Source organism: Rhineura floridana, chromosome 20, assembly GCF_030035675.1.
Source record: "Rhineura floridana isolate rRhiFlo1 chromosome 20, rRhiFlo1.hap2, whole genome shotgun sequence".
Lineage (NCBI taxonomy): Eukaryota > Metazoa > Chordata > Lepidosauria > Squamata > Rhineuridae > Rhineura > Rhineura floridana.
The window spans coordinates 13,121,156-13,135,748 of NC_084499.1; the positions used below are offsets into that span (position 1 = coordinate 13,121,156).

Below are 14,593 nucleotides of genomic sequence, written 5' to 3' on the forward strand. Positions count from 1 at the left end.
TACTGACTCCGACTCCACCCAAAATTGCTCCCGACTCCGACTCCACAGCCCTGCATACTAGACCAGCTCTGTTGTCTTTCTGGCACCTTACCGAAGACCTTTCTCTTTCAACTAGCTTTTCAAGCTGAGATTAACAGTCTTCATATATGCTTACCTTCCTCTTTGTTGTTGGTGATATCTTTTAACAGTTCCGTCTTCATGCAGATCTCTCTTCTGGACTCGCCCTTATTCATCAGAGCTCGCTAAAAGGGATGACAGAGGAGGGGAAATCATCTTTTTATCATGATTTTTTTATACCTTTGTAAATTAGCAAGCAACACATTTGCTGAATAGGACTTATTTTCTTCCCCAAACCAGAGCTGAGATTCACAGGGAAAGAATGTACTGCCAACTAACGGCAAAAAGAAACAGTCAAAAAGTTGCAATGTGGTGAAGTGGTGAGACTAGGGTTTCCCAAAGTGGTCGATATTAACACCCTGAGGTTGATGGGACACTGCAAGGGGTGAATAAAGCCCTAGGGGTCGAAAAGGGCCTACAAGTGGAAAAGAGGTTTATGAGGTATCATGTGAAAAAACTAATTAGGAAACTTGAGCCTTGGAAATGCAGGGCGTGTATGGAGAGTTCCTCCCTTGCCAGTGAAGAACCTCTGTATTTCATGAGGCGATTCCACAATACAACATTTCATATTTTATGACTGTTACTAATGACGACTGATGATTAATAAATGTTTATTATATATACTGATGCTTCTTGACTTTATTTCAGTCGCATTCCTAAAAATTTGGGTTGGGATCAATGGAAACTTTATAAGCTCATCAAGAGGTCAATGAACCTGGACATTTGGGAAATCCTGGGCTAGACTCTAAGCAGCTGATTGTGGGGGATGGCTGTGCACAGAAGCCCAGCCAATCAGCTGATTGTTGGCATTTACAAAGCACTGTGCAAGTGGCAGACCCCCCCTTCTAGACCAACTGCGCAGCTTTACCTGCCCCTCCTCTAATGTCATACATAAACATGGCTTGGCGGGGTTAATTAGATCTGCGGTCTGGTGTTCACCACCACTGGGTTAGCGGGTTGACTTCGAGGTAAACACTTGGGTTAAGTGGGCTTAAATCAAGCCACAACACTCACCCTAACACAGCATCCTCCACACTGGTGCCCTCCGGATGCTGCTGGACTAACTCTCATTAGTCCCATCCAGCATGGTCAATGGTCGGGGATGAGGGGAGTTGTAGTCCAACAACCCCACAAGGTTCAAGATTAGATAGGTATTAGCCTATCTAATCTAAAGCACAGGGTGGTTCTGAAAGCAGAATGGGCCAGATCCACGAATAGTGAGCATCTTCCAAAAAGGCAAATGTTAAGGTCGAGAGAGGGAGAGAGACAGACAGACAGAGAGAGGAGAGAGGAGACAGTGTGCACACGCACACAGGAAGCAGTCTTGTATCAGGTCAGACCATTAGCTCAATACTGTCTATGCTACCCGGCAGTGGTTCTCCAGGGTTTCAGGCAGGGCATTCCCAAACCTGCCTTGATATACCAGGGATTGAACCCAGTACCTTTCTGCATGGAAAGCAGACGTTCTACCACTGAACTGTATAAATGCCAGAGATAACTAGGCAATTCACTTAGGCTGAAAGCCCAAAGCCCATATTAGTACAGGCCAGTATGATAACCAGCACCTCATTAGCATAGCAGGGATCTAGCATGTTGCTTGATTTCAATAACCTAGTTGAAGAAGGGCCATAGCTTAGAGCTTAGAATCATAGAACAGTAGAGTTGGAAGGGGCCTATAAGGCCATCGAGTCCAACCCCCTGCTCTATGAAGGAATCCAAGTTAAAGCATTCAAGTTAAAGAGAACATGCATTGAATGCAGAAGGCCCCAAATTCAACCCACAACATCTCCATTTAAAGTAGAGGTGGGGAAGCTTTTTCAGGGCCACATTCCCTTCCTAGGCAATCATCCAGGGGCCACATGCCAGTGGTGGGAAGGCCAGAGGCAAAAATGGGCACAGCAATGAATGTACATTTTACCTTTGTACTGCAGGCTACTTTCTACACACACACCCCTCTCTATCCTCCATCCAGGCATTATCAGAGGCATTATCGAGTTCAAGAACACATTCCAGCCATCTGCAAACATTGAAGGAAGGTGTGTGGCCTTGGGAGAGTCCCAAGGGCCAGAAAAGGAGACCTGGGGGGCCACACTGGCCCTCCAGACTTGAGGTTTCCAAGCCCAGACGTAAAATAATTTCTGCTAAGAAGTCGGGAATCTTGGAGAGCTGCTCTCAATCAGAGTAGATAGTTCTGGGCTCTTAAGACAGACCAATTACCTCATCCAGAATAAGGCAGCTTCACATTTTTCATAAAGCTTGCTTTCAATAAAAACACTTAGGATCCAGGTTTAGGCCATAATATGCCAAATGCAGAAAAATGAAATGAATTATTGAAAGAAAGAAAAAAGATCAGCAAGAAATATTTTCAAAAGAAAGACTATAGAGTTCAAGCACCGCTATGCAAAAAATAAAAATAATCAAATTTTCTCCAACAGCACTTAACAAAACTACAAAACAGCACTTGTGTCCTATTGTGCAACAGAGTTAAGTGTGGATGATTTTTTTAAAAAACAACAACAACCTGGAGATCTAAATAACTTACATCAATATTTCAAAAGCAGGTTAGTGCTTCCAACCCAAAACCTCGAAGAACATAATTTCCAAATAATTTATACTCATCCTTTACTCTCAAGTAAGTGGTGTGTGAATTCTCATCAGAGAGCAAATCTATACATTATGCAGAATGATATGGTTGAATTCTGGTCTGCAGTATTTCAAACTATTGTAGGGGCAGGGGAGAGATGAGAGGAATAAAACTGCAATTATAACATGCTTCCCCCCTCCTTAAAACCAAACAAACAATGAAACTCCCTGTGTGTCACAAACTAATGCATCAGAAATAAAAGCTTGTGGGCTTCCCATTGGGGTATCTGGTTGGCCACTGTGAGAACAGGATGCTGGACTAGATGGGCCTTTGATCTCATCAAAGCTGAATTTGACCCACTTCTTGACATGCTGGTTTATTACATTCAACGAACCCTACACGTGTGTCTGTCGCCCCATCATTTGTAACCGGTAGATCAATTCTCTGTCAAGGTTCAGCTCCATCAACAATTGGAAGCCTTCCAAAGATCCATCCAAATGCACCAAACAATGATCAATGCATCCATCTCCCATTGCTCATTCACCTTTTTGAAGGAAGAGACTTCCAGAAACAACCAGAGCATGCCTCTACATTCTCCAGCATTCTTATCTATGACTTCACACGCACCATCCATTTAAAGCACATGACTTCCCACAAAGAATGCTAGGAACTGCGATTTGTTAAGGGTGCTGGGAATTGTAGCTCAGTGAGGGGTATAATACACCTCAGGATTCTTTGGAGGAAATGAACTGCCTTCAAGTCGATTCCAACTTATGGCGACCCTATGAATAGGGTTTTCACGGTAAGCGGTATTCAGAGGTGCTTTACCATTGCCTTCCTCTGAGACTGAGAGGCAGTGACTGGCCCAAGGTTACCCAGTGAGCTTCATGGCTATGGGGATTCGAACCCTGGTCTCCCAGGTTGTAGACCAAAACTCTAACCACTATGCCACACTGGCTTTAAATGTATGGTGTGTGTACACATCCTATGTTAAAACAGCCTAGGACTGAGTTACCTGAAGGACCACCTTGTCCTTTACACATCAACCAGCTCACAGTGATCATCTGGGGAAGCCTTCCTGACTGTCTGACAGTTATTACATTTTCATTTAGTTTCTATGAAAATTAAGACTTTTAGCTTAATAGAACAAGTACTTTGGAACGCTTCTCCTATTGAGATCAAATAGGCACCTACAATTTGGATTATTTTGTTGCCAGCTGAAAACATTTCTATTTCACCAACGGTTTTTAGCAAATCAATCTGAATGGGTGTTTGTCATTTGTTCTGCATTTTATGTTATTATAATTCTATGAATCTGTTAATTATTTTATTGTACACTGCCATGGTTTGTTTGGGTTTTTTTTATTAGCGAGTAGGCAATTTAGGAATGCTCTTATAAATAAATTAAAGATAGAATTCTTCCTGCCCCATGTTTTTTAAGGATCGTAAGAAGTTGCCTTATACAGAGTTAGACCATTGGTCTACCTAGTACAGTATAGGTGACAATGACTTGCAGTGGCTCTCTGGGGTTTCAGAATGGGAACATTTCCAGACATACCTGGATACACTGGAGGTTGAACCTGTGACCTTCTCCATGCTAAGCACATGCACTGCCACAAAGTTATGGCCCTTCCCAAATAGGAACGCAGGAAACCGCCTTATACTGAGCCAAACCATTGGTCTATCTAGCTCAGTATTGTCTACACTGACAGGAAGCAGCTCTCCAGAGTTTCAGACAGGAGACATTCCCAGCCCCACCTGGAGATTCCCGGGATTGAATCTGAGACCTTCTACATGCAAGGCAGAAGCTATACCACTGAGTTATTTATAGTGGTAACTGTAGCCAGACATCACAGCATCCCATGGCAATGGACACCAAAGGCTGGCAGTGAGGTGCATGAAAGAGATCTTGCCTGACCTGTTGCGTTGTTCACTCCGTTTCCCTTTGCTCTTTAATGACTTGAGAAGATCAATAAGCATTTCCTGCAATGCTGATTATTTCTACATACCAACAGTAGCCCTTGCTATGTACTTACCAATTACACTATGTTTTGTTATTGTTGTTTTGAGTGTTAAGGGCCTTAAGTGTGCTAGCTGTGTTGTGTAGGCAGGCTGCCCTGATACCACTAACTCAGGAAATGTACCTGGGGGTGGGAGGAAATGGTCCAGACCCCTCTGTTGTGGCCACAAGACAAACCACACGTGCCCTCTCCTCACCAAAAAGAAACATATCCATCAAAATATTGACACTCAAAAGTACAAGATTCAAGGGTGAGAGGCAGCATCGCAGGCACGTACGTTCTGCCCCAAAAGAAATTAGTGCAGGTGTAGTCATCATGACGCCCTCCAGATGTGCTTGGACTACAACTCCCATGATCCTTAATCACTGGTCATGTTGGCTGGGGCTGATGGGCACTGTAGCCTGCAACAACAGGAGGGGACCATGTTGGCTACTCGAAAGCAGAGAATATCTTTTCCATCTCTGGCATCACGAGTTTCTTTTTCATGACCACGTGGCAAAAGACGGAAAACACCCTGAAGAACTGCTGCCAGTCAGAGCAGACAACGCTTGGCCACATGGACCAATGGTTTGACCTGGTGTAAGGGAGTCTCCTGTGCTCCTACCCACATAGACTCCTTCACTTCACACAGCGGTAGCACAGCTGCTGTGCATGCACAAGGTCCCACATTTGATACCTGGCTCCTCCAAGGGAGGGCTGGGAATGTCTCCCGAGTGAAACCCTGGAGAGTTGCTGCCAGTGAGTGTTGACAAGCTAGATGGTCTGGCCCATCGTACAGCAACTTTCTACAGTCCTAATGTGCACAGAAGCAACTGCACCGCATTCAGTAAATCATTTCCCCCCCCCCCAGATCTTTCCTGCCACAGCCAGTAACTACGGCACAATTTTATGCCTTTCCCTTTTGCTACTTCTCTACCAGCCAATCCACAGCTTGTGTTCTAAGCAAACTCAGCCTTGATAAGGACACAAGAAAAGCACTGCTGGAACAGGCCACAGGCTCATCTCGTCCAGCATCCTGTTCTCACAGGGACCAACCAAGAGCCCCACGAGAAGCCCGCGACAGCAACGCTCTCCCCACCTGTAATTCCCAGCAACTGGTACTCGGGCAAACTGACTCAGGCACTAGAGGGAGAACGCAGCCATCATGGTTGGCAGCTGTTGATAGCCTTATGCTCCATGAATTTGACCGGTCTTCTTTTTAAAGCCATCCAGGTTATATTTCAATCCAATGCAGTGTATTTTATGCAGGGCTGTGGAGTCAGAAGCAATTTTGGGTGGGGTCGGTAGAAATGTACCGACTCCAACTTCGAAATAAAAACTTTCATAGGAATTTAAGAAAGTTTTCTTGTTCAGAAATTTTAATCAAATAAATATATTTTATGTTCTATCAATCTAGCCTGATGGTTCACGTGGTGGTGATGAAATGCCTTGTGCTACCATTTTACTACAGTAAATTTGTTATTACAAGTTAATATACATTTGTTATTTATGAAGGAGTAGGAGTCAGACAGTAGAAAAATAGAGGAGTCGGAGGTTTGGCATACCGACTCCACAGGCCTGCATCTATGTAAGCAAGAGCCATTATCACAGTTCAAGGATAATGACCATTCCAGGCAGGTAAAATCATTACAAGAGGGCACAGAGCAGGACCAGTGAGGGTGTGTGGCCTGCAGGGGCATGGCCTGGCAGAATCCCAAGGGGCAACTAGAGAGGCTTTGAGGGCCACATTCAGGCCCCAGGCCAAAGGTTCCCCTTCCTTGCTCCAAGTCATTAGACCAGCAGTTAAGAGTTGCATCCAATACTAATTCTACTCAAAGGAGACCCACTGAAAGGAATGAACATGACTAAATTACGTCCATTGTTTTCAGTGGGCTCAGTCTGAGTGGGACCTAAGTTGGACACAACATTTAGATAGAACAATCAAATGCTTATAATGCAAGGGTAGCCATACAATCCAACTCTGAACAAAAATGGGAGAGTCTGCCATTGTCCACAGTGAAGCAATATACTAACATCTAAACCTAGAACGTAAGTCAACGTTTCATTGGTTATGTCAAGAAATATTTTTCAAGGCTGTAAAGAAAACAGTGGGGGGGGGCAACTGGTTGTATTAAACTACTCCTACAGCACAGAGTGAAAACTATGGGATTCCCTTCCACAAGAGGCAGTGATGGCCACCAACTTGGATGGCTTTAAAACAGGATACGGCAAATTTATGGAGGATAAGGTTATCAGTGGCTACTAGCCACAAGGGCTATGTTCTACCTCCAGTGTTGAAGGCCAGATGCCTTTGAATACCAGTTGCTGGAAACCACAGCAGGGGAGAGTTGTAGTCCAAAACATCTGGAGGGCACCAGGCTGGCGAAGCCTGCTGCAGGTACTCAACAGGGTAGGCTCTGAAGATAGGGCCGGCTGTAACCAACACTTTCTGAAGCTTTCTTGGCCTATCTGCCAGGGGCAAAATTTCCCCATTCTCCAGATTCCATCCAGGAAATGATGCTTTTCAAAGACAATTCACAAACATGCTCATGTTTCCTGCCACCAAGGCCATGTGCAAACAGTGATCCTATTAGACTTTTTCGTTATCAACATTTGCAGCCAATCATCTAAAGGCTCCTTGTTTTCCTTTAAAATCAACAGTTTCACTCCACTAAAGGACCACAACCCCAAACTTGTTTAAAGAGGGCACCACCGTGCCTTTTTCTCTTGTTAGGGTGGGGGTGGGGGGCTGAACACATTCTGAAGGGTATATAAGGAGGATACACGCAACTTGCTTCAACTCCATGAAAATGCCAAGGATTCAACTTCCATCCTCCTTGATCAATCATAAATATCAACTGCAATCAATATTTGCAAGCCTGAAGGCTATTCATACAAAACAGGTGCCGTGGAGAAGCCTACACTCAGCCTCACAGACGACAATCAAGCCACACACTTCCCATACACACACAAATCAGCAGCACTCTGTAATGTCCATAACTCCTTCCAAGCACCCACCAAAGCCCACCCAAATGTGTCTCCCAAGAATTGTGCCAGTACCTCCATTTTCTCCACCACCCCCATACTTAAATGCACATCAAACTTCCTTTCTGTTCACACTCCACCATGCCCCAGTCTGTCAGCTCCTGATTGGCAGAGAAATCTTATACCCAACCCTCCCCAGAGCAGAGAAATGTCTGCTTTAACAGCACTCCCAAACAAAAGCCAACAGCCAAGCAAAGACTGCTTCAGAATAAGAGTCTCTGTACTCACTCGCCTCCCTCTCCTTTCCGGCAGCCGTCTGCCTCCATTCTTCCTGCCTACAACAGAGCGATTATTAATCTTTGGCCACTAGAGATCCTTCACAAAAGGTTAGGCTTAAGAACCAAAGCATGCATATGCATAGATATGACATGCAGGGGAGACGAGGCCCCTTTGAAGGGGCTTTTTTTAAAAGAAAGGGGAGGAAGTTGGCAAGAAGGCTTGAGCGAGGTGTGCTTTCCACCCTACCTCTGGGCACCATTCTGCCCGGCTGCCTGGGAATTGCTAGGGTGCAGGGAATGCACTTGAAGACTCCCCAAAACCCCAAAGGTTGTGCATTGCTTCTGAATATCGAGCCGGATATTTTGAGAGCAAAGCCAAACCCCAGTCCAGAAGTAGCATGGTCCATCTAATGAGGACAAGGCAAAGGCACCATCACACGTGCATTTCAATGGCACAGCATGGCTTTCTTTGGACATCACTCCTCCTTCCCTTCCCCATTCCTTTCCCTGTGACACCTGATAGTTGCATCAGAACCCCACTGTTTCCTGTAAGAAAGCAAGAGGGAAGGAGGTGTTTGATATGTTAAGATGGTGTCCTTAACTGAGGTTCTCTTGGTCTGTGGTTTTGCTGATGTTGCTATTTGTTGGGAGAGAGAGGGGGAGAGAGGGAGAGGGAGAGAGAAAGAGAGAGAGAGAAAGAGAAAGAGAGAGAGAAAGAAAGAGGGAGAAACCCAGAAGAAAACACTGTCTTATTTTAGCTGAAATAGGTCAACCCACAAAACACACATGGGAACTAAATCAAGGGGAGGCCAACATCTAACTGTGCTAGCTGCACTGTAGAAGCACCTTGTCCTACAGCCAGTCAGAGCAATCTCTGCATGCAGAAAATGGCCAAAAAAACCAGAAGACTGGTTCTGAAAGGCCTGTACAAACACACACATGCACAGAGACAAAAAAGATTCAGAAGAGCTGGGCTATCCTTCCAGTCTTCTGCAACACCCTCAGGTGACTCAACGCCTCTCCTTACATCCCACCCACAACATGGGTCTGCTGCTTTCCCATCTATGCCAGATCTCTCTCAATAAGAAAGAACCCTAACCCCACCACATTCTAACCACACACAAACCCTCCAGGATTGGCTTTGCCAAAGCAGCTTTACCATGCAAAGCATAAAATATGTACAGAAGCCAAGACTGGTAGGCAAAGCCCTTAAACGATAGAAGAAAATGATGCAACTTCCAACAGCTGGAGATTAAAACAAAAGAACACCCTTTATACCTTGGTTTATTTGTTTGTTTGTTAAAAAACCACCCGGCTAACACCGACAGGGAAGGGAAGAGAAACCAGGGAAACAAAGCATTCCCACCACCAATTATTAACCACATAGAATCAAAAACACCATTCCAAAGAAGGATATTTTGTAAAGCATTTGGAGAGTTTCGGGGATTTTTTTACATTCTAGCACTGCTGCCCACCAAGCAACCCACCAGAATGAGACTGCGTATTAAGCAAATTTTTAAAAAAGGCAAAATGGAGACCGGAAAAAAAGGAAGCTGGTTCATTTGCAGTATCGTAGTTCCTCTGCCTTGTTTTGCAGGCCTTTAGCAATCTAACAAACAAGCCTAGTCCCCTCTTGTCCTGAGATGTGTCTTTCAACACTAGCAACCATTTCAAGAGACCAGTTCACCAAGACAATAGTTCTTTCCTTCTCTGCATTGTCTAGTGCAGCAATAAAAATCCCACCCACCCATCCCCAACAAAAGAAGGAATCAAGATGAAATCATCATTGGGAGCCCATTCTCATGGATCTTTACAGCTGCAAGGGTCAATGCAGAACTCCACGCCCAAACACACAGCAGTCAGAACATCTCCTTTGCATAGGCTGCCACTGACACATGCACACACACATACACAAAAGGACTGCAGCACTATCCAGAACTTCTGGTCTTCCGACTCTTTGGAGCAGGAACATATCGGGAAAGAGAGAGGAATATCAAGAGCATTTAAGGTGCTATCCTAAGCACACTTACCTGGTAAGTCTCAACGGAAATAAAATGGGACTTACTTAAGTGTAAACATGCTTAGGATCTAGCATCGCACACAGCACAGGCTGTGTCCTCTCGATGGCAGGAAACCGTCCATTTTGAAAGCCTCAGGCCACTAGGAGACCTACAAAAAGTAACAAGAATAAAACATTACGAAGGGAGAACAGAGGCAATGCAAACCCAACTCGGGATTGTTGACCGATGGCAATCCAAAGTGCATACAGTATTTAATACTGTCTTTGCTTCCCAGAAGTTACTACTGGGAACTGAAGTCCCCTTCACCCTCAAATAATCCTAACTGCCTTCCTTCTTCCTTCCCCGGATCACACCAATTCCAAATTTCAGAAGATGAGATGGGAGAAATCCAGGCAGGTAAGACAAGAGATAAGGCATGATGATGGTCAGTCCATCCTCCCCGCCCGCCACACACACATTCCCTTTCCTCCCAAACATGTGCTTGTGAAAGGGAGCATGGAAGGCTTCCCTGAAAGTCCTGCAACCTCTCCCAGTTCAAACACGAAACTTGGCCTGTGGATAAAAAGGCCCCAGTAAGCTTAAATAATGATAATAATAAAAGGGAAAGTAGCAGCATGAGGGAAAGAGAGGGGAAAGGGGAAAAAACAAGAAAGGGACTATAACCAAAGGCCCATATCCCCTACCAAGAACCGATAAAGCCCTCACAACTAAGACTTCGTCCTTTTTAGGAAGGCTTTAAAAAAAAAGAAAAGCCAAGGCTTCTCTACAACCCAGTAGCTTTGTAAGAGCACCAGATCCCTTTAAAGCTCCCAGACAAAGCCTGCAGGGCCTAGTCCCAGAAGTCTTGTTTCTGCTCTGTCATGGGGGATGAAGCCTGGCCTTTCCCTTCAATCCCAAAAATTGCTCTGAATTAGATCATCTCTCTCAGATCACCTCCCCCTACAGGCTGCTTCGTGAGCATGCTCGGGCTCAGCCGAGGACTGCCATTTCATAACTGCATTGTTTACAGACGCACAACGACCTGCCATATTTTTTCCCCCGTCTCTCTGTCTTTCACCAGTAAAAGAGAAGGAGCTGGGGTCTGCAAGAGCCTCTTTCCGTTTACCTCGCAGCCCTGTTTAACAGGACACCTCTCTCTTGCCCTGAAAAGCAAGGGGGGGGGGGGACCAGAAGATCCTGGAAATCTCTTTAATAAGCCAGAAGGGGTGGTTCTCCTATTTTCTTAACGTGCAAACCCACTTGGCTCTAAAAATCCAGTCTAGAAGAAACCATGATCTGCAGAAATCTCCTTTGGAAGGGGAAGTAAGATGTCCAGGTGGCATTTCCTTTTGTGATTCCTGCTAACAACACCAACCCCCTCTGTTGCCTTCCACTGCTTTGGAGAAGGGGGGGGAGAGAGAAAGAGGGGAAGAAAGAGCTGTCAATATATTATTTCCCTTGAACAAATGGAGTTGCTTAATCCCAGCAATTTAGCTGTTTTCCATCTTCAGATGCAAGCAAGAGATCCTGGCAAACAAAAGAAGGCATCCCCAAACTGGCAAACTGGCTTCATGAAAAAAAAAAGCACTTCAGGGTAGCCATAAGCAATCTACCCTGGACTCTGGGCTGCCCTGCCTGGCCAGTCTACTACCTTGTGTTTAAACCTCTAACCAAAAAGGGGGGGGAGCACAGATCCTTCAACAGTGAAAAAGGATACCACAAACTGCATTTTGGGGGAAGGTTTTTCCCTTTCATCTCCCTCTTAGCACCTCATTAATCATTTGGAGAGCTGCAAGAGGAGAAAGTTGAGGAGGCTAGCGGTGGTTCCCAGACGTCTTTTTCCACATGGACCACTTGGAAACTGCAGAGAGTCTTGGCGGACAAATGATTTTTCTGCCAGCTGCAGCAATGGTACTATATTGCGGTAGAGGTTGTGTGATTTTTAATTGTATTTTTATTACTACTTTTATTTCTTACATTGCATTTTATTGCATTACAATCTGAATTCTAAAGGAAGTTCATATTGGAAGTGTTCTTGATAGACAAGCTGTGGACCACCTGAACAAAGCTTGTGGACTACTGGTGGTCCACAGACCAGAGGTTAAGAACCTCTACACTAAAGCAAAACAAATTTTCCAGGGCATATACTGGGTGCAAGGGACATTTTTTTTTTGGGTGGGGGAGCAAAATCATGTGAGATTATGCTGTGCAGTTAGCTCAGGGAGATTTATCATTATTGTATGTCCTGGAGACTGTTAGGCACAGTGAAACTGCCACCCTCCTCTTGAAGCAATTCAAACACAGCTATCAGCAGCAAACCAAATCTGTGCAACGCAACTTTAAAGTTACCGCACACAACTTGTAACATACACACACACACACACACACACATTCTTAATGCAGGACAAGAAAAAGCAGAGCAGAGTTAAAGCTTGCGGGCAACTGTTTAAAAAGGGAAGCCAATTTCAAACTTCCCAGATGCAGCGTCTTTGAAGAACCTAAGATAATTTTTTCAAACCTCTTTCAGAATATGAGTAGTCTTTATTGTTATTGTTTTTAGCCAATGACCATTACAATGTAAGTAACAATATGGAAAACATACAATAAAACATTTATAAAACATTTGTAAAACCTTAAACCCAATGGTACGTGAATAAAACCCTGGGCTTTCAAAAGCTAATATAAGTAGTGATAGAGATGATAAAATTTGAAGAACCTAAGATAATCTTTTCAAATCTCTTTCAGAATATGATGTTAGGTGAATTTCTGGTCCCATGCAAACATTTGTTTATTTATTTTCTTGTATTTACATCTGGCCTCCACTATCAAGAGGGTGTAATGCTTGTGGATACCAGTTGCTGGAAGCCACAGGAGGGGAGAGTGCTGTTGTGCTCAGGTCCTGCTTGTGGGCTGCTGCCCATTAGGACAGCTTGTTGGCCACTGTGAGAACAGGAGACTGGACTAGACGGGCCTTTGGCCTGATCCAGCAGCTAAGGACTTATGTTCTTATGTCATTTTCTTTCTTCCATCCTGGAACCCAAGAGTGATATTTAAGAACCCGCACATTAAGAAAGGATAGGTGGTAACTATGAAGGAGAACAGCTAGCTCAGTGGCAGAGCACACACTTTGCATGCAAAAGGCCCCAGGGTCATATCCAGGTAGGAGAGACTCCTGGCCTGTCAGTGTTGACAGTACTGAGCTAGGCAGACGAAAGGTCTGACACCATATAAGGCAACTTTTCATTAAGGGTCATAGTTCACTGGCAGAGTACATCCTATTATTGTTGTTGTTGTTGTTGTTGTTATTATTATTTCAGAGGAAGGCAATGGTAACCCCCCTCTGAATACCACTTAGCATGAAAACCCTATTCATAGGGTGGCCATAAGTTGGAATTGACTTGAAGGCAGTCCATCATCATCATCAATATCAATATCAGTATCAATAATAATAATAATAATAATAATAATAATAATACACCACCTTTCCTCCAAGGAGTTCCAAGTGGTGTACATGGTTTCCCCTCTCCATTTTTATCCTCACAACAACCTTGTGAGGTAGGTTAGGCTGAGAGACTTGTTAGGCCCAAGCAAGCTTCATGGCTGAGTGGGGATTTGAACCCTGGTCTCCCAGGTCCCAGTCCAACTCGATCTTGGCTTAGAAAAGGTCCTGGGTTGAATCCCTGGCATCTCCAGGTAGGGATGGGGCAAACTCCCTGTCTGAAACCCTTGAGAGGCACTACCAGCAAGCGTAGACAATACTGAGCTACATGGACAAATGGTCTGACACGGTATCAGGCAGCTTCCTTTTGTCCCTGGGTAGAAAACCAACACCACACCTCGTCATAAGACAAACCTGCCAGTCACAACAGACCTTGCATAAAATGTTAATTTGAAAGCTTGTCATACTAGGAAGCCAGCTTTTGTTTTTAAGAACAGACAAAACTGGAGTCAGACTGACACCCAAGAGGTCAAGCTGGCACAGAGACCCCTGGTGAATACCGGCAAGAGGGATGTGCTGTAAATACCTAGCTAAAGAGGAAGCACCAGATCTGCGTTTCCCAATTCGGCAAGCCCTAAAATCATCATCCTCTATATCACCCTCAACTTTATTTCTTACAGATTGTATTTTATTGCATTACAATTTGAATTCCAAATAATGAAATTTAATGCAACCGACGTGCTGCTTCCCGTCACAGCCACAGACACTCTGCAGAATACCTTGATGAAGCTTATGGACCATAGTTCGGGAGCCTCTGATCTATAAGACACCTGAAGGCTTTTGGCTTTCATATACGGTAATGCCTCAGTTAACAAATCCTCCAGGAAAGCAGCTCCTTTTAGCAAAGTCTTTTTTGGGTGGGGTGGGGGCACACACTGACGTAGTCAGAGGCAGCTCCTTCACACGTGGCTGGAATGGCGCTCCTTGCCAGGTGGCACAAGCATCTCCTCAGTAAACAGTGCTTCGGGTGCGCTGGAAGCACTGTTTACTGCAGAAGCATCTGCTCGAGTGTAGGGGAGGATGGCAGAGAGAAAGAGACCAAGCACAGGGTGGTGGTGGCTGTCCCTTGTATGCCTGCTTGAGCATACAGAGAGGATGAACTGTCCTCAAAGCTTTAAATTGCTATAGCG

General features: G+C 44.7%; 1 protein-coding gene across 11 annotated transcripts in view; it reads right to left on the reverse strand.

The window, feature by feature from the left end:
* Nucleotides 1-14,593, reverse strand: part of EHMT1 (euchromatic histone lysine methyltransferase 1) — a 147,706-nt gene that overhangs the window by 85,301 nt on the left and 47,812 nt on the right. For 5 of the 11 annotated variants that reach the window (XM_061603629.1, XM_061603628.1, XM_061603627.1 and 2 more), the window contains exons 2-3: nt 10,030-10,133; nt 155-242 (exon numbers count right to left, since the gene is read on the reverse strand). In XM_061603629.1, coding sequence (XP_061459613.1) covers nt 155-233 — 79 coding nt within the window. In that variant the 5' untranslated portion in view covers nt 234-242; nt 10,030-10,133. Of the gene's footprint in view, nt 1-154; nt 243-7,974; nt 8,022-10,029; nt 10,134-14,593 lie in introns of all 11 variants that reach the window. The other 6 variants (XM_061603637.1, XM_061603626.1, XM_061603635.1 and 3 more) reach the window with 2 other exon arrangements.